Here is a 21,143-nt window from a genome sequence, read left to right on the forward strand (position 1 = left end):
TGGAACAGCACTTAAAGTCCTAGGTATATGTCGTGCATTGAGTGTGGTAATAGAGTTTACAGTGGCAACTGATGAGGGTACAGTTAATCGAATGTTGCTCCCAATCAGAACCTGAGTTGTTGCAGAATTGGCAGCAGTTACTTGGTGACTCAGTGCACTGTGGGAACTTGAAGTCTGCGTTATATTTGAAGGCTGTAACAAGGCTGAACCTGCTGTCGATGATGAACTTGTATGGACAAGTGCTGTAGGTGTAGTACTACTGAGGTGTAAGCCCTTGTACACTCCTGCAAAAGAAAAATGAAACAGTAAGCTCGTTTTTCAGAAAACACTCAACTCCAGACAGACGTATCTCCACTGTAAAAATCACGATACAATCAAATTCTGTCAAACAGATGCATACCTGAGGCTTGAAGAATGCCATTCACCCCAATTCCAAGCACCACATCATCCTTCATTTTGAATCCCATCAGTTGTTCTGATGTAACCAAAGCTGAAGCAGCAAATTGAGCACTAACAGAATCCAGTGTCTTGGAAACAAAACCCTGAAAAGAACAACGTTGGCAAATATATGTAATTGAGGCTTCCAAAAGTCAGTACTCTCCCCATTTTAAAGCTACACGCAAACTAGTAGAACAAAGATCAGTACATGTATATCAGAACTGTAGCCCAGTCATGCTCTCAGACCAAACTGTCAGCATTTGGTACAACTAGTTCAAATCTGAACCATGACTTATTTCCATGCACTTTTAGCTCCATTATAATCCCCACAACTACTTAAAATACAAAGAAACTTATTTCCAAAGTTCCAGGGAACAACATCATTTCACAGGTCAACCTGTTTTCATGAAATTCCAAACCCAATTCAGAGACTCGGAGGTTCAGACTGCAAACAACTTCTGAACCTTTTCATGTGTCTGTCACCACTGTCATCACTACACATTTATGAATATTACACATTTCCACAGCTGTACACAGGACATATTCAGGAGTTAGCTTTAGCTCTTAACTAAAATTCCTGTTCTGAAAATTCCCCACTATAAGAGGAAAATGACATGGCTGGAGATCTCTGCAATTCATATTTCTAAGGCTTTGAAAATTTCATTGACTGACCCATCTTTTTTTTTTTTTTTTTTTTTTTTTTAAGAGGGAGCAGAGGCAATGCCTGCCACACTCACCTGCAGTGTCCCTTCTAAACACTTTACAGAATGGCTATGATGTAGATTCAGGCGAAAGCCACTTTCCTGTTGGTTAGTTTCAAGGTTCTATGGCAACAGTTGACAATTAGAGATGAACCCTGGTGGGAAACAATGAGGGATAAATCATAGCACAGACAAATCCCTCACCTGTGATGTGTTGGCAGAGGAATTACTATTTGCTTGCTGTTGATGAATTTGTGCAAGCTGCTGTTTCTGCATTAGTGCCAGTTGCTGTTGATGTTGCTGGTATTGTTCGGCTGTAAATGCTGAACAAAATACAAAACGAGAAAATACTATATCAAAATATGTAGGTGTTGTGTATATAAACACATCTATAATCCTAAAAAACCCCCCACAACAACAACACACCACCAAAAAACCCCCACACCACAGCAAGTTCCTAAGAGCCTTAATGCACCTTTATGGCAAAAAGGCTATCATCCTCCTAGAAATTTTTGTTCAAATTAAGCCTTCCCTTTTTACGCTCTTTTTTAGTACATAGGCTTTAATTGCTCTTGCATTTAGCTCAACACCAAAAAGGGAGGGGGCAAAACCACCAAAAACTCTAGTAACTGATTAAAAAGAAATTACAGGTACAAATGGCACCGCTGTTTTCCCTTTGTGAAACTACAGTATCTGCATTATTAGTAAAGCAGGTTTATATGCAAAACTTGGAAACTGCATGCTCTCAGCCCTCACAGATTACATTTTAGTTGTAGGTACTGGGTACCTTCAAGATTTACTTAAATTTAGTTGGAGATATTAAACTGGGCACACTTACAACTGTGCAAGCTATCGCAGAACCATAGAATGGTTTGGGTTAGAAGGGACCTTAGAAATTATCTAGTTCCAACCCCGCTGCCATGGGTGGGGACACCTGCCACTACACCAGGTTCCTCAAAGCCCCATCCAGCCTGGCCTTGATCATAATACAGTATTTTTGTTGGTTTTAATCACATACGTACAAGCAACTCCATCAATAAAGAATTTGACAGAGCTGCATCCTTCCCTCTAAAAGCTCTGAAAAGTGACCCAGCAGTCAGTGCATCACAAGTCAACAAGAATTTTATCCAGCTAGCCCACAAGTATAAGATCTATAAAACCAGCATCATTCATACAGATTCACAAGGGGATGCCCAATGGCGTAGGGGTGGGGAGTCATTAGTTCATTGATTAACTTTGTAAAATGTTGAGTGTTTGTCTTTTTTTTAAAAAAATTTACATTCCAAGTGCAAGGAAGTCTTGTTTTCAATTTAAAAGGCTGGAATGTGAATCACCTTGCAAATTCAGTCTAGGATACATCTTTCAGATTTTTCCTTCCATTATATTTTCAGATTTTGCAGATGCTCCCAAATAAGTGCTATAAGCAGTACTCGTACTTCTAGAATGCAGTGGAAGTCATACTTTTGGGAAAGTTCACTACTGTTTGGCAACAAATCACCACCACACTTGAATTCTGTTCACAAACTGCAATTTCAAAGGTTTTTTTGTTAATGACTCCATCAGGCTTGCTTGCCTGAAGAAAATCTTGTTTCTATCAGAACTATAATCATCTGCTTCTGGATACAACAGGATTCTGAAAAGCAATGGTAACGTATGTATAAACTTGGATTAACAAGTCAATACAAACAGCTAACCAAAATTAGAATTAATACTTTGAAATAAACAGAACAAACACTGCTGAACATGCATTTTTCCAGCATTATTTGTGGTGGCTTTGTGTTTGGTTTTTTTAAACATAGTTCAAAATCCTTCTATTAAATACTGGAAATAGGCACTAAATTATTACCAGCACTTTGCCATCTGAGCAGTAGAAGTTATAAATTTTTATTCAGCTGTTACATTCAAGTTATTAATTTTTAAGTAACATTCTTCAGGAAGTAGGGATGTACCATTTGTTTATATTGCTGTAAGTCACAAATTACTTCCCAATACTCTTACAGTTAAATCTCACTTCAACATGCTTTATTTCTTCAATGTTTTGAAGTTATTCCTAGGGGAATAGCTTAGTAGTAACACCGTTCTTGAACACCCTTACTAAAACAAACACACACACACTCCAAAAAACAAAAACCCCCAGAACTCGTAGACCAATATTCAGAGGCTGGCTGTTTAAATTTTAGTTCTACTTTACATTAAAAAAAAACCCAAAAAACAAACTAAAGGACTATTAGTTTAAGACTGTCACCAAACACAGAAGTTAGAGCAAGAAAGCTTTAGTACACAAAGATTAACATGTAGAAAGCTGAGTAGCAGAGGGAGAAAAATGGATGTACTGTTCTAGTACTGATAGACATTTCGTTTATATTGACTGGTTAGTAGTGACGTTTTTTTAAAAACTTTAAAATTTAGAAATGGTATGGCTTAGCCAACATAGTGCCAATGATACTGAAGGTTCCGTGTATTAGTAAGCTATTTTATTCTACAAACTTTGTTTATTATACAAGACACTGGAAATATGCAGCCTGTTCCCAAGCAGTGCAAGTGATATAAATAAAAACTCACAGACTGACAAAGAGGAAAAACAGGAAAAAAGACGTGTTACACCACCATCTTTGTCTGAATTAAGATAAACATTTCCACTGTCATAACCATCTCACTTTTGTCCATTTGAGTAAGTAAAATTTAATATTTAGTTTCAGTTTTCAAGCCTTAGGTGTATTTTAGATTTTGGCTATAAAATACAGTTGTAAAGCACAGTCACCTATATTGGTTTAACCAACTCCAAAATACTGTTTTCTTTTGGAAAAAACAGTAAATAAAGTTTACTGAGACAAGCTGTGTTTGTTTAGGATAGCCATTACTTAGTACAGTCTTTGAAGCGCTTTCTGGAAGCAACAGTTAGATGAACTAATTTTCAAATTGCGCATTAGTATATTTCTTTTTAAGTATTCTGTGACCCTTACAGCTGTAAGTTTCCCACCACTATGAAAACAGTATACAGCTGTCACCGTAAACAAGTGACAGAAGAACCCCACTATGGCCACAACCTTTACCTACATTCAAACCGCTTCTCTTACTTCTGCTGAAATATCCAAACACACTTACAACCACCACCTCAAAAATGCAAAGGAAATGGCTATTTGCCTGTCATAGCTGAAAACACACTCAAAACCAGCTTATTTCAGGTTTTTCAATTTAGGTTAAAACATTCAGCAACATTTTTGCTGCTTCCCTTACTAAAGGTGAAACCGTACTGGACATTTCAAAACACTGTTTACAGAACTATCAGAGATTCACTGTGAGATTCTGAATTAATCAGTTGCATACAGTTTAGAAAAATAACACTGCCCATAAAGGGCTGCTTCAAGCTACAGCCTCCTAAAATAATCTGATTGATACTCCCTTTTCATTCCACAGCATACCCAGATAGGCTCATGTACCAGAAGAGGTTATAGATCGTATTACATAAACTAGCTCTTCCCCCTCCATGCTAAAGGACCACTACATAGAAGGTTTTATTGAAAACACTACTACTACGACTACTGAGAACTATCCAAACCAGAATTTATCATCATTTCTTTTGGAGATCTGCAAACTAAGAGAGCATACTTTATTCTTCTTCTGTTAAAAGCCACCATGTACTTTGCTCACTAACATTATCATTAGGTTTCTTCCCATCCTGCTCTCAGAATACAGTCTGTATTACACTTCAACTGAAAAAAACAAGCGTATTGATTGTGAGGTAAATTGTTTCTGGAGACTACCATTCCCATGCACACAAGAAGTATTTGTACATACTTTATATTAGAGTGGGATATCATACATATGCTCAGCACAGTGGAATCATGGGTGTTCTGACTCTGTGCGTCTATCTCTGCAGGCACAGTCCTAAACTTCTCTAAGAGCTAGTCTAAGTTCAACAGTCCTCTTTTAAAAAGCAATTCAAGGAGAATGCAATGCAGACCATAAAAACGTAGCCGCTTTAATGGGTTCATTATATGGCTTGCAGAGAGTATTTTTTTTTTCTTACCCACAAAGCTAGCTTAGATGCAATCGCAAAGGCACCAAACTTAGTATCTTATGAACATAACCTTTTCTAGAAAAAACAGTAACAGTGTCCCTAAGAACTGTCTTCCAGAAGTTTTATTACCTCTTCCCATTTTTATTCTAAAGAAAAGAAAGGATACAGCTGAAAAGCTTTCATCTGTGTCAGAGAAAAATGGTAAATGTATAAGTAACAAAAATGAATGTAATTTTCTTTTGTGTCATACACTGGTCTTTATCTGCCTGGAAAAAAACCAGCAGGCAAGAAGCAAGCCCACACATTTTCTGTAAACTTAGATCAGCAACCACATTTCTGGTAACTCAGGGTATTGCCACACAAAGCTACATATTCCTGGTATTAATGGAGACATTCAAGGCTTTAAAAAAAGTTAATAAAGCAACGGACAACTGAACAACAGCTTCAAGTTAAAAAAAAAAAAAAGGGACAAGATGTAACATTCAGTGGTTAAAAGACAACACATGAGATTTTAAAACAGATTCTTGCTCCAGCAGCCCTAGACAGTGCAGTGTTTACAGACTCTTCTCAAACAGCATGCTAAGACCAGTGGTCATGGTTCCATCATACAGGAGTAACTATTTAATACTACAGAATTTACTGAATTGGACAGTGGCAAAATAGCCAGCTTCATTCACTACATAGAATCCAGCAAGGGGTGGGAGTATCTCAAGTGCCACTACAGATACATTCTAAATAAGAACATTACCATTTTAGAGTGTTTCAACTGTCTTCCGTAGCTAACAACTGTACCTTCCCCCAAAACTTCTACATACTTTCCAAGACACTTACAGTAATTTATGCAAGTCACCTGACTCCTCAAATTAACCCAACTCTCTTCCTAACCCTTAAACATTAGGAACCTTTTAAGGTACAATGTTACCTGGAGTTATCCACCTGTCAAGACAGCTGTCAGAAGATGGGTAGCTCAAGTTTTACTGACAGACGAGGCTACATGAATGCTTCTTACTTGTTTGTTTGCAGCATACTGTTTTGAACTAGAACAATTAAAACTCAGTATGCTTCTGAATTGTTTCTGGTAGAATTCAGAATCAAGTTATAACATTTCAGTTGAGACAACCATTGGGATTTTAAGTCAGTACATCATATAACACTTCATTTAACAGCTTGGGATAACACACACCCTATTCTGCAATGGTATCAGTCCTACACTTTAGCAGCAAGAGAACGTTTTCTGGCTTACAGGTTGCAAAAAGGAATGGAAGGTAGAAGAAAACGCTTCAGAAATCCACAGCTATGAATACAAGGAAAGAAACGCCATACATTACTAAGACTGACTGACAGGATAAATGCCTGCTTAGTATCTCCTTAGTGACAGCCACAAATCTTGCGCTGTTAAAAAACTGAGTTCTTGCTCACTACGCTATGAATACGCCTTCCCACAATCATTTACATGACTATAATCAAGATGTTTGTAATCTTTAGGATAATTACATACCCCTTTTTTGCTCAAATTAAGCCACTGGATAATATCTTTCAATTGGATGATTCTGTTTACATATCTACCAAATTCTGTGGGATGCTGACACGCAACAAATGTTGTTTCCTAGAGCACAGAGTAACTGTGATGCTGTCAATGGACTTCTCAAAAGATCCATAGTTCTCAGCACTTTTATACTGCAATATAAAATGATTTTTACTAGTGCTAACTCATTTCACCATAGCATTTAGCACATACTAGTCTTACAGTGCTGCAGTTTACATTTAGCTTCCTTGAAAATGCAAGTCCTTCCCAGAAGCGGCCAAAACCTGTGAGGCTGTAGGCTAGCTGTGGACCCTGTATGAACAGATTGGTCTTCGTCTAGTAAACAGCCACAGCCCCCCTCCCAACTACTACTGCAAGTTTTACTGTGAGGTAACTCACTAGTTGTTACTCTGCTTCCCTGAAGTAGGAAAACACCAACTTATAAAAAAATTAACCACAAGAACCAGTTTCCTATAAACCAGGAAGCACATCCTGGACAAGAAAATGTGTGTGTAAACTCCTGGCCCCCCTGCTAGCATTCCTTTTTATTTCCTGAATGGAAGACACTCACTAGATTTGCCAGGGAAACTGAACAAGCTTTGTGGAGTAAACACAATAACCTATCCAGGTAAGCATTTTCATTTTTTAAAGTTTAAAAGAGTTTTAATATGAAGAGAATCAAACAGCTTAAACCTTTCAGCAAATGCTTCAGTCCTGTTAAACATCTGAAGAATTAGAGTAACTTAAAAAAGCATTTGCTTTATAACATCAAGTTAACAACTGGAAAAGTTATTTCAGTAGGAAAAATGAAAAGTTAAGACTACATTGAGTTCAAAGAACTTCTCTAAAAATCCAGAGTACTGGATCCCTGATCTTCCAGGTAAGGTGATGGTCATTAAAAAGGCAGTTTCAATCAGATAACAGAGGAAAGATCTCATAACTAAAGCTTCCAGTTGAGAAATCCCATAAACTACAGAATCGCTATGGTGTGTGTAATCACATTACCATGTTTTCTTAAGGGAAATACATGACAGCATCACAACCCTGCTGTATAAGAGAACAATTAGTGGTTACTAATGCCAAAGTGCATGCAAAGCAAACATCATTCACAAAACCAAGTAATCCTGAACATCACATTTTTAAATTTCTATTTTATGAAAGATGTTATCTGGCTTACATTGCCTGGTTAAAGATTTTCTACTGTATAGCAAGTTCTCACCAGTGAATTCGGAAGATTGGAGAGACTTAGAGCCATCAGTGTGATTTAGTATTTGATGCACCAGGCCCAAAGATGTTTCACTTTCTGAAAAGAAGTTCAAGATTGATTTTACTTAAACATGGCATTATTAGACACTATGAGAACATGAATCATTACGCCCTTGATTATTACTACAACAGCCTTATATTTCAGCCCAACAGAACTTAAGTATGAAATTCCTAGTATCAGAACTCTAGACTTAGAAATTATAAAACTAGATATAAGATACATATATATGCACTCCCTACTTGGTAGTGGAAGAAAAACAGACAGGAAATAAATAATGAGGATTTTTACTAGCCACTGAATGAAAGTTAGGAATGCTTGCTATGCATTTGTATTTGTCTGCCCATCATTCTTACATGAGTTTCCACTGAAAATGTCACAGACCAGCTGGGGTACGTAGTTTACTCCGCAGTTACAAACATGACCCATCCTTGCATGGGATGCAGACAAAGTGTAACAGTTCACACAAGCCCAAAGATTCAGCACTTTGGAGCAAAGTACTAATCCAACTGGGTTAAAGCTGAATGAGAAAATCTAATGTAATTACAAGTCTCAAAGTCTCCAGAAGTGCTCAGATGTTTTATTAAGTGCTGACTCTTCCCTCCACCCCCAGTCGCATTTCCCAGACTGAAGAGGCTTTTCCTTTTAAGATTTCCTCCTTCAGCTAAGCCTAGGGTGGGCTATACACATCTATTAATCCCAAAGCCATTGCTTCTTCAACTAGGTTCTCAACATCTCATCTACAGATAAGCCAAGACTGCAAAGTTCCAACGATAACTGAAAACAGCCATTACAAATGTCAGTATTTTTCATGACCAAGTTTAACGTGCAATGTGAAAATAGGTATTTGAAAAAGAGAAGACAGTAAAACAGAGAGCAGTACTGAGACCATTACAGATGCAAGGATCAAACAAAAAGATCTAAACACAGCCAGTGATAGCATGAGAGCAATGAAAAGGTAGGACAAGCCCTTCTACTCTGGTGCAAGGAACTGCCACAAGGATCAAGGAGCTTCTTTCGGCTTCTTTCCAGGAAAGGGATGCCTGAAGACAGATGTCAGGTATCCTTAATGAGAACATGAAAAAAATAGTATAGCTCCATTAAACAGACAGAATGCTAAACACACATTTGGGAAGTGGAAGCACAGTTCACCATCCTGCTAGACCCCTGCAAGTGTGCAAACTTGCTTTTAAAAAGCAGATTGCGAGACACAAAAAAAGTATCCAAGTCTGCTGGGGAAAATGTTATTTCTAGGGAATTCCCACAGAAAAAGTCACTGAAGAGCAATGCACAACTTGCAGCACGTCATCTAAATCTCTAGTTTACAAGAGAAAGCAAGGTGAGCTACTCAGGATTCTTTATCTTAACTACATTCTGGATGCCTGCAGTTTTTCATATACAGTAGATCTAGAATACTAAACATCCTAACTCTTAAAAGGCTTCTGCTGGAATACTTCAGCTTCTCAAAGAAAGAATTACAAACTTAGTAAGCAGACTCTACTGCTAGCCTTTTTAGTCTTGACAGCTTGCAGACTTTCTTTTCAAAGTGACCCCACTTCTGGGCAAAGAACACAGAAAACAACAAAATGCAAGACAGTTGCCTGGTCTTGCTATGCAACCTGGGAACCAGTGCTCCAATCTTTCACTAGTAGACTGGTATCTCTGGTCTGCCTCCTAAACACAAGGCTGCACCAATTATACATGCTGTGCAGTTTTAAACATCTCAAACTTTTGATTACTAGATGCAGGCATCCAAAAATACGAACATGACATATTTAACAGCAAGTCTCCTGAAGAAAGCACAGTCTCTCTATAACACGATGCAGTTGAGGACTACAGAACTGGCAGAACTAGGTCAATCAATTAATCTAACAAGGAAGACTGAATGCCTGGGACACAAATACTTTAGATGAATATTCATGCCTACTGTACATTCCAGACTTAAAACACAAGCTCCACCTCTGAAGATTACGATTCAGAAACTTGATGAGACTGTCAGCAATACAGGCTCCTTTTCTGAAGTAGTTTTGCTGCATTTTGTTCAAAGTGAATAGCCTCCCCACTGAACAAGTTACTCCTCCCCGAGAATCATGCTTTTACACTCTTGCCTCTTTTAGTGATATTCTGTGTAACATCTGACTGAAGATTCTTGAATCAGCTCTTTTTGCAAGAGGGCAAAGGATGCTTTTTCATAATTCTTTAGTACGATGAAAAGGAACCACCCTCTTCAAAAGCGGTGCTACTTTTCTTGGTCACTTGATCCTGCTGCTGATGTCTATACTTCAGCACACGACAAGTCCACTACAAGCCCTGTTTTTCAAGCAACTTGTAAGGGATTTTTTTGTTTAAAAAAAAATAAATCCCTTCAGTTTACACACAAAATCTCAATGCAGCAACGTCAACTTCCATATATCTTTCATGATGAGCACTCTGAAAGCCAGGACCAGAATAACTTGCATGTCTTCAGGGTCAAAGTCACTTCAAAATGTTTATAAAATGCCTGGCTCTCTGGGGAAACCTCTCTCCAATGTCAAGGATGGAAAGCAATGCCTCCTGTAGTCCGAGAATGGTATGTCACAGCACAGCTTTTATAACATGCCCTCTGATTAACAGAAGACCTGAGATACCATCTCAACTTCATGCCTGTGCTGGCCACGTATGCACAGACTTGAAGAGCAAGGTTTTCCACATCAGCAGCATGTTGTCTGGATTATTCAAGGTGTAAAGAGCTCAAGACTTCTCTGAACTACTTTAATGTGACAACATTCACGTGATTGCGCATAACGAATAGCAGCATAATCACCTCTGCTGGCCACTACACAATCACAGGACAAGCTTCATCTTACAGGTAAGCAACATGGTTTGACCAAAACTCACTGCAGCAACAAAAGAATAACAGGGTTTTTTAAAGAGTTGGGTTTTTTTTATGATAATAAAACGTTAATGAGTGTTTTCTGGTAAAAAGACCTACTGCCACTTCAAAAACCTAAAAGGCAAAGAGAAATAAACCTAAAAAATCCATACCCCAAACAAACTCCCAGCTTTAAAGACAGTTAAGAAAAAGGAATAGGAACACGCTACAGGGTTGTAAATCTGTAGTAGTGACTATTAGAAAAACTTCAGTACAGATATTAGATACCTGACATTTTTTATAGTATTTGCTACAGAAAGTAAGATGACATAGCTCAGCAGCTGCAGCCCCAACTGATACACACTTTTCAAGAACTCAAACTCATAGGTATGAGATACACAAACACACCTGTAATCTGTGTAGACAATGCATCCTAAAGAACCCTCTAAGAAACTGAAAAAAAAGAACACTAGAAAACAGAATGGCACCAAGATGAACTAGACCGTATCCTCCTTTCAAACACCTATACCTAAACAGATGATCATCGTTACAGCAAATACAAAACCTCTTATACATCTCCAATGCTACAGGAATCACGACTAAGATTATAAGTAATTAAATGGGTACAGTCTGCCTGGTAATAACAAGCAACTTTCCAAAGACTGTGGTAACTAATTTAAATTATATATATATATATCTGAATTCAGACATAGTTACATTTTTTTTAATTATTTCATTCTTGTATCAAATCCTAATAAAAACACAAATCTAAACTCTACTTCATTTGGAAAAGCTGGGAATACTATCTTACATATATTACACAGATGATGAAACATCTGCATAGGATTCCAAGCACAAGTGAACATAACATGCTAGGTGTTTATATGTATGTATTACTTTCCCACAGGCTTGAAAATACAACCACACAATTAAAACCTTGGACAGAACTCATCAGCATAAATAACAACTACATTTAATTCCTACATGGTGTAAATATCTTAATCACCTATTTAATGAAAAAAAACCACACACAGAGACACGCTTTAAACTCAATCAGCCAATTTTCCAAGTCTGTGATTTTCAGGTGCAATGTATTGGCCATTAGTATTTCATAGTGTATTTCTAATCTGTTCATCACATCGTAGTTTTGTTTTCACACTAGTAACCTGACTCTACCATTTTATCATAGTTCAGACTATCCACTAGACAACGAGGATGCTCTTGTTCAGTTCTGGACTTCGTTTACTGATTTGAAACATTGGAGGGTCAGAATTTAAACAGTAAAAGCCATACTTAGATCACAAACCAAAAGAACCATCAGTTTTAGCCCTAATGTTTCCAGCAAGAAGAGTCATAAAAGAGAAAGAATGGAGAATGGGTGCAAGGGCCTACTCTAGGACAGTATGGAGAGGAAGCATTAAATAAAGCAGCAGAACAAAGCTGCCCAGAAAGTCTAAAAATGCAAGGCGGCAGAATTTTCAGGGAAAAAAAATAAAAATAAGGTGGTGCAGGGAGGGAAAGTAAAAAATATATTGGAAAACAAGATTAAAGTAATCCAATACCAGGGTACACTCCTCTTTAAGAAAATCTCCAAAATATCCCACAATTTGGGGAGTTTATTAGGTACATGCATCTCTCCCCACCCCACTCCTATGTTACTCAGGTTTTCTAATTTATTTCCAAAGCCGTAATTCAAAATGGCAAGGAAAAGATTATTCTAGGGAGTCCTTAAAAACTGGTGGTGAACCTGAAGTTATTTTTTTGTAAAAAACATCACTTTCTGTAAGAAGATGGCACTTATTGTACTGACTGATCAAGTTCAACTTACTTAAGTTACATTCTAACTACATAAATATCAGTCTTCCAGCATGAAGAACCGAATATGAAGAGTGATGCTACCCAACACTATTCTAATTAAAAACCAATTAACACTATATCAAATTTTCTTACTCAGTTCCTCAATTCTGCAATTCATGTCCTGTAAGATGTAATCTGCCACTTGCTGACGAGATACAGGGGTGACTAGTCCAAGAATTTTGCCAAGCATGAGCAGGATGCATCACTGGGGGGGACTGGGTATTTTTTGGATGGGAAATGCCATTTAATTTCATGTAAATTCAAGTATGAACTCCTAATATGCTGCGATTTTAAAAGCTTACATTGTGACTAAACACTTCCCACCACCACCACATCTTGTACTAGAAAAGGTCTGAAATCTAGTATTTATATCAACATCTCAATCACTGTATTTTTTGTTTTAAAAATCCAGATCTTCTGAGTCAACCTAAACCCTAACACAATACTGGTTTCTAAGTCTTCATATTTCTAAAATTACAATTACATACCAAGGCAGCAGTTACATGAATTTGAGATTCAGTACACTACCGCTAGCAATACAAACAAACATTCTATGTACCAAATAAAGAAAAAGTGAAGATGGGCTGTTACCATCAAAATAGACCATGATGTAAGGTATGGATGACCTAACGACATTCTGGATTATCTGAGCAGGGTGTAATATTCCTAGAAGCAAGTTTGTCAAAATGAACATACCAAAATGTGCTGAACCACTGCTACTTTTACTTTGTATAGAGGTACTGCATGTCTGGGTCCCGGGTTGTGCTGTGCCTGTCCGATTTATACCCCTGTATAATTTCCTACAGGAGAGTTCATCATTGTCACTGTCATGTAGGGATGGTGTCCGAGGCCTAAAATGCCGCCATCTACATGATTTGATATTGACTAGTATCTGACTGAGGTCTTTCGAGAAAGATTTGTCCGAGGTATTTGTTTCTGAGGTATTGGCAAGTTGACTGATTGAAGAGTGTTGTGATGAGGAAAACATTTCCAAATCCAGCTGATGAAATGTATTATCGTAGTCCGAATGCGCTCTGTCTAGTAGCACCCTAAAAACAGGAGAACAATGCAGAATGATACAGTGGCAAGAAAATACCAAGAAAGTCACCAGTTTGCCATGTGTGACAAAGGGATAGAATAAACTACACAAAACTGTTCTAGAACAAGCAATCCCTGCTGATGGACACCATGCATGACTACATGTTACTTTAAGTACTATGTTTAGGTTTCTCTTCACAGGTATCCTCTAGCTTTTACTGTTTGAACAGCTGATGTACATCACATATATACTGAGACACTGCAACTATACATTTTTTTTTTTAAAGTCAGGCTGGAAGACAGAGTTCTACAATGCAAAGAAAAAAACCCTAGAGAACAAAATAAAATTGCTTAATTAACTAAAGAGCAATTTAAATGCCCTCCTAAAGTAACTTCAAGTTCAAAAGCCTTATACCCATATATACCGAATGCACCCACAACCATCCCAATGCAGTGGGGATGTCACACATTAACTTCCAAATGCCCTTGCAAAATCCCAGTAAGAGCACTCAGCTCCAATTCTGATTTTGCCGATATGCCAATCTGACTTGCTAATGTGTGAAGAGGTGCTAAGTGTTAATCTGAAAACCAAAACCCATTCTTAATATTTTTTAAAATTAAAATCCAATAGCAACGTATAATCTTTAAAGACATATTCCATATTTTAAAAATATAGCACTTATTCAACACTGACCTATTTATAAATTGTTTTCATACAGATGCTTAGAAGCAAAATACCTGAAGTGCTTAAGTCTTTGATATTTTTGCCATGTTCAAAATTTAAGTTATTGTCACTTAAGTACTCCTCTCAAAATTCTCTGCAACTGGCAAATCACGAAACATGGTCCAAACTCAGAAAAGCATTTTCTGAAAAATGTGGTTTTAGCTATTTTTGAATACTACTATTTGAAAACAGCCATGCAAATAATTTAAATACAAGCCACCAATCACAACTGAAAACACAGACCTATTTCACCTCAGAGCTTGGGAGTGCCAGCAATAAACACCCCCCTAGAACCATTTAAGAAAATTGTATTAAAACAGCTTCTACTACCACAAAATAAAAAAGGAGACATTAACCAGCTAAGGAAACTCATACCAAGTGGAAGTATTTAAAAAGTCAATCTCCCCGACGTCTCAATTTTTGAGGGGTTTGGTTTTCTTAAACTTTGCATCTTACCAATTACTTTTTATTTTAAATTTTGTTTTTAAAAACAGGAACAATTATGTAGGACTTACCTTCCACCACGGCCGACCCGTCTTCGTGCAAACCCAATACACCTCTGTGGTACAGTGAGGGTGGTTAAGCAGTATCTGTAACGCACATCTCCTAATCTTCCCTCTTTAGGGCTACTCCATGGCCAGTTGCCAGGTTGGTCTAAATGAGGCTTAAAATAATTTTAAACAATTAAACACAAGATATTTTCCCACAGGTGCTTTGTCTTATGAAACACAAGGAAATTCTACTTACAGCATAGTACTGACAACCTGCTTTCCTACGGAAGGCAAAAGGACCATCAGGATCATTTTCTTCCTCAGCCTCCGAAGAACCAGACAAAACCTTTAAGAGGGGGATGGGAGGTGTATGAGGAGAGATATTAGTCAATTAATGAGTTTTACTTCTTTCCCCAAGACCAGCATAGAACTCTTACAGGTCCTACCTGGGAGAGAGGTTCTTCATCTGAGCTAGGAAAATCATACTGATTCAAATCTTTAGCATTAAAGACTGGCAGTGCAGCAGGACTTGTCTGTTGAGGAGTAGCAGCAGCAGACGAAGGTAAGACTTTTGGCTTCTTCTCATACTTTCTTTTGGGTCTAATAACATCAGGTTTATCTTGCTGCAAAAGAAGAAAACAGCAGTGTAAAATTAGACACACAAGCAAATTAGATGAAATCAGGATTTTGGAAAACTCCTGTTTAAGCACACTAAAAAGTGAACTCATCTTTCCACCACCTTGATAGCAAAACATGCAGTCGTTTCATGAATATCTGTATCTCATTTCCAGTAACTGAAACATTTAACAGACAAAGTGGAATCAAGCACTCTTAGCTCAATCCATGCTAGATGAAACAGTAGCTGTTAAGATAACAGTACTATTTCAGAGAAGTAGACCAAAATATAAAATTATCTCCATGAGGCACCTGTAATAGGCATTTATGCTGTGTTAGGGAATTACTAAGCACTAAACAATGCTTTAAAAGCAAAAAAGTTAAGACTTCGGAAAGATACCTAGAATCTCAGAAAATCCTCTAAAAATTAAAACACATCTCCCCATACTATGCAAAGTCAAATTGAAGCGCACTTCTCAAGTTTCCAAGAAACAAGTTTCTTTCAAGCTGCAAGATACTGTGCTGACCCAACATCACTAACAGGTAAATAGACTGCAGCAATCTCAATTAAAATGCTCTACTCTCAATGGAAGTATTCACCAATTCAAGCCACCTTGCCAGATTCAGAACAGGCTCTGGACATTCTTCAGTTATAAGAAGTCTTTGTTTAAAATTCAAATTATACCTCAGCATTTCTCCTGTGTTACCTGACCTATTTAACATGCTCAGTTGTTGGCACTGTAGCTATGCTGTGTATGACACAAAATTAAAGCCTGCAGGGAAAAAAGTGCTGGTCAGCTGTCTAAATCAAGTAAGATTATTTGACACTTTAGTTAAATATAAAGCCAGACAAAGACATACAGTATGCTGGGAATATCAGTGGATCACATTAAAAAAAAAAAAAAAAAAACCCAAACAAAAACCCACCCTCCGAACAAAATAACTACATAATTTAGAACAAGAAATTACGTTTTAACTCATTAGTCCTATCTTTGTCCAGTATCTAGGTAATGAATACAGTTTTGTTCAGGCTATCCTAACTTTATGGGCGGCATTAAAGAAAAACGTTCGTATGTCCCAGAGTAACAACAATATTGCATGCATCCTTTTGCCTGTAGTTCATCCATACTGCCTTTATTTCTGTCTTGAGGAATGCTGGTAGTCCATATGTTATCCCCGTAACTCCAACAAAGCAAAGCATTTTATTCCAACTGCAGCTTAGCTAGTCTATTCTCAGTTTCAAAACGCTTCTCCCCTCCTCCCATCCTAGAATGCTGTATCTTGCATACATAACAGCATAAACTATTAACTTGATTACTGACATTACTCACTTTAACTTTAAATTCTTTCAGTTCCATAGCTTCTTGGTGCTTAAAAGGACTGCTGTTAGTCACAGGAATGATGGGAATAGCATAGGTAGGTTTAATTGGTTGCCGCTGTGCCATGACCTCAGACACGATCTCTCCACTGTAGTCACCCAAATTATACCTGAAATCAGAATTATTATTTTTTTTTTTATTTGCTGAAATATTTGCAATATGTCTGGTAACAAATTGCACAACACAGAGAAACAGGCTAATACTTGCAACTTGGGCTAAAGGGACATCCAGGATGACAGTAAGTAGTACAGAAAGCATTATTCAGAAAAGGGGACTTGTAACATGGAAACTTCATTGTGATGAAGGAAAGGCGGTTTCTCTCCCTGCTCACTTGAGGACAGGTACCATTTAAAAACATACATTTATCGCCCAAAAGGTTTTTAACACTGAGGCAGAGTGCCATATTCATGAATCTTCCCTCTCTGTGTTATGGAATATTTTCACAAGTAGATCCGTGAAACATGTTACATTTCAAGACCCGTGGAAAGTGCGGAGTCGAAGCACAGTTTTCCATTCTAAGGGGGGCATTAGAGTCTCTCCTCTATTCAACAGCTTTTTCCTTGAAGAAGCTACAGGAAAGTCTTTGAAATTTCTCCCCTCTCTATTTCTAATGAAAATGGTCAGGGCTTGAAAAAAATGCTCCAGTAGAGACATTCAACTTGCCTCTCTAAGAAGTCAGCCTAAACCGTTAGTTTTAAAGCTTTACGATACTGACTCAAACCATTTGTTTTCAAACACGGATGCTCAAGTTAGAGAAGTCTATTCAGATTTTAAGTATCAACCTAGAGAACTATTACACATTTCAAATACAATTCTCAGTTGATTGGGAAGTGGCAGCTGACAGAGCCGAGCATTTGGTCTTCATCACAGCTGACAAACAGGATGTCAAAAGCAGCACTAAGAGGAGATGACTAGACAGCAACATTTTCTATCGTATGAAATGCTTATGTTTTCCTCAAGACAGTATTAGATCAAGCCTTGCTAAAACAGAACAGTGATAATTAAGAAAAACAGCAATGATGAGAAACAGCCTTAGAATTAGCTGGGACTTCCTTATTCTACATATTTCACATAAATTCCTAAATGAGTTTACCTAAAACTATGATCTCTCTTCCTGTATAATATATAGGATATACACATACATTTGAATACACATATATATGTAATAAAACAACATAGATAAGTGTGATGGGTCACTTTCCCATAAGCAGCACCTTCCTAACATTTTATTTTGCTTTCCATAGCCATATATAAAAACAAGCTCCTGTAAATGTGAAAGTGTCTAAATACTTACTTTAAAAATCTCTCGCTGTTTTAAGTATTTGTGGGAATCAGAATACAAAGTAGTTTCCAAAGCTTTCTGCAGCAAGTTTTCAATAAAGATTACCTCTTTTCCATAATTTCCAGTGTTAAATGCAGCAACTCTCTCTTGCTTTTTTCCCTCCTCTTTATCATCTCCAGGATGGTTACTGCACGACTCAGATCTCGACGGAGCTTAAGCATCTTCTCATAAGATGCTTCATCATTTTTTCGATTCTGTAGATACACAGTGCATATGTTTCCCCAGATCATGTAAATTAAATAGTCTGAATTAAAAGTTCTAAATGTTTATGTATATAGAAAACAAATCACATGCTAAAACAGAGAAGCATGTGCATGCTATCAATGAGCTACAGCTTACCAACACCATTAAGTATGTTTAGCAGTAGATCTAGTGAAAAAGAATACAAACTTGCATTCAATAGCTGTCCTAGTTTCTTCTATGTTGTTATCCTTGCAAATTTAAACAAAAGAACACCATGAATTTTATTGTTTTATACTACAAAGCAGAATCACTTCTTTATATAAGATCCTTCTCCCCCTCTCAAAAAGTAAGAGAGGGGAAGCAGAGGAAGGTACCCATCTACTCACTTTCCGTGTCTGCATCTTTTCTGTCCGTCTTCTAAAAGCAACATAAGGGTCATTTGTGCTGGAACCATCTCGCTTCTCTTGTTTCACTGCTGGGATAAGAGAGGGACCTCGACAGTTTTTCCTCTTTTTAATCCAGTACTCATATACTTCTCTGATCAATTCATCATCTTCCTTCAGCAACAGCTTGGCCTCTTGCAGGCTGACTGGCTAAATGTAAAACCCAGCATGTCACTTTCATATAGCAATACACAGAGTGTGCATTTCAAATACTTTATTCAAAGTACCATTGTACCTGCTGACCGCTGCCTTTTTCTAGTCTGTCAATCATCTCCTCAAATTGCAAAGGAGAGATGTCCATTCTTTTCTTCAACTTATTCACAAAGATCTCATCTTCTGAATCTAAGTCATAATCCGGCTGCTCAGCATCCAAACTGAAAGCTAAACGATGCAAGTGAAAGGTATAAGTTAGTTTTACTACAGAAATGTTTTTTTTCTGATAGCAACGTCTGGAGTAGACACCAGATTCTTCTCAAAACAAAATCAAAATCATTTGTTTGAATGTTGGAGTAATACTACCTCAAAGTTTTATCTAGGTTTTTTTTACACCATTAAAAATTGATATTTATTTAATTATGCTTTTGTTAACCAATGAAAGCTTACCAGTGGTAAAAGCAGCTAGCAGCTTTCTACCTCACTGCTTTCAGTAAGAAATTAATTTTAGACTGGTCAAAACTTCCAGTGCTGTCTAGTATTTTGCGGTTTTATGTCTTGTATTATTAGCAATTCAGACTTCAGCCCAAATGCACTTCAAAGATACTTCTACTGAAGTATGTGCAGACTGTATTACAATGACATTACACATGCTCTCATCACTGATTTTTGTGATGTAGGCAAGTCAGAGTAAACTGGCCCAGTATGGTCTACCCTATGTAGCAAGGCATTTTCAAATACAAGTAATGTTTTGCAGAACACAAACAACTGCTCTGTTTTCCACAATACCCTATGAAAATTCAGCATTCTTCATTCAAAACAAGATCTCCCTAGTTCTCATGCCTCATTCAAGCTGTTTTAACTTGTGAGAGACATGAATTTCTTCACAAGTGCACATTTGGAAACACACTGCGAAAAACATCACTTGCTTTTAATAAATACATAGCTAGCAGACAACGCAGCTGAAAAATAAAAATCACTATTTCAGCTGTTAGACCACTAGATAAGGAAAAGAAGAATAAAAAAGTGTAACCTTAATATCAGCATGGAAGACTGCTAGTATTAGCCCCTTCATTGCTTAGAGGCAGAGCGACATGCTCTAATCTACCTGATCTTCCACCTGATCTAGTGGAAGTTGTCTCTGCTTATTGCAGGGTGGGGTGGTAGACTAGAGAATCTTTAAAGTTCCCTTCCAACCCAAACTATGATTCTAATACTTTAAGCCATCACTGAAGCCCCATTTACGTAGCACAGATACTACTTTTAAAATTCTAATTATACCATGCAACAGATTATATTTTTTAATCACGTTTTCAAAAGTTATCTGAAGTATCATGATGATCACATCCATACAGAATGGCTGCTATCTTCCAACAAAAACAAAATCCCAACACACTTGCCAGTCAGTGATATCAAAACCCATCTACTTTTAGATGGAGAATACTTCCATCCAGGCACAGGCTAATACTACTACTGCTGCCATTTCTGCCTGGCTTCCCAATCCACTTTATCCTGGTTAAGTTTCAGGGGAGAGGCACTCTGTAGAAGAATGGCTGCAGAAGCATGGCCTTAGAATCTCTGAAGATCTGCACAATCCAGGCCTGGTATTAGAATAGGCCTGTAATCACAATTGTACTGAAGCTGCTGTGCTGAAGTTAACAAGAAAGGTAGCCTTGAGCTATTCTTGAATCCTGAGACCAAGTAATTATGTTGTGCCAACAGGCCGTGGCTGTAACAAGATACAGCTGCTGGGAAAGCAGGTGCAGGGCCAAGAAAGATAGGGACCGGTATGGGAAAATAGGGAGTAACAAACTACAAGGCTGAAGCACAGCAACACAATTACCTATATGGATAGAATGCTTATTTTAGTCATGATAATTAGGGGTGTGAGAACCGTGCGTGTTTAGAGACTACTAACCAATTATATTTCTGCTTTACGAATATGCATTTGTATTGGTTCTATATAAGTAGTGTTAGAAACGAATAAAGTTGAGCAAGATGCATAACTCATATTGAGCGTCTTCTTGACTCCGGCGAACCCTTCTTCCAACAGCACTCTGTTTCTTAGCTATGTATTATATATTCTCTTCAAGCAGATTTGTGCCCTTGCTAACGCAC

At 37.5% G+C, this 21,143-nt stretch overlaps 1 protein-coding gene across 10 annotated transcripts in view; it reads right to left on the reverse strand.

The window, feature by feature from the left end:
* The window catches only part of EPC1 (enhancer of polycomb homolog 1), a 68,193-nt gene that overhangs the window by 2,398 nt on the left and 44,652 nt on the right, over positions 1-21,143 (reverse strand). For 3 of the 10 annotated variants that reach the window (XM_040593605.1, XM_040593606.1, XM_040593600.1), the window contains 13 exons: positions 19,108-19,253; positions 18,816-19,022; positions 18,292-18,440; positions 16,857-17,013; positions 15,357-15,533; positions 15,167-15,256; positions 14,935-15,083; positions 13,354-13,706; positions 7,863-7,988; positions 1,344-1,462; positions 1,176-1,262; positions 401-542; positions 1-284 (listed from right to left, as the gene is read on the reverse strand). The exon at positions 1-284 is cut by the window's left edge and continues 83 nt beyond it. In XM_040593605.1, coding sequence (XP_040449539.1) covers positions 1-284; positions 401-542; positions 1,176-1,262; positions 1,344-1,462; positions 7,863-7,988; positions 13,354-13,706; positions 14,935-15,083; positions 15,167-15,256; positions 15,357-15,533; positions 16,857-17,013; positions 18,292-18,440; positions 18,816-19,022; positions 19,108-19,253 — 2,186 coding nt within the window. Of the gene's footprint in view, positions 285-400; positions 543-1,175; positions 1,295-1,343; positions 1,463-7,862; positions 7,989-13,353; positions 13,707-14,934; positions 15,084-15,166; positions 15,257-15,356; positions 15,534-16,856; positions 17,014-18,291; positions 18,441-18,815; positions 19,023-19,107; positions 19,254-21,143 lie in introns of those variants that run through there. The other 7 variants (XM_040593601.1, XM_040593603.1, XM_040593602.1 and 4 more) reach the window with 7 other exon arrangements.

Source organism: Falco naumanni, chromosome 4, assembly GCF_017639655.2.
Source record: "Falco naumanni isolate bFalNau1 chromosome 4, bFalNau1.pat, whole genome shotgun sequence".
Taxonomy (NCBI): domain Eukaryota; kingdom Metazoa; phylum Chordata; class Aves; order Falconiformes; family Falconidae; genus Falco; species Falco naumanni.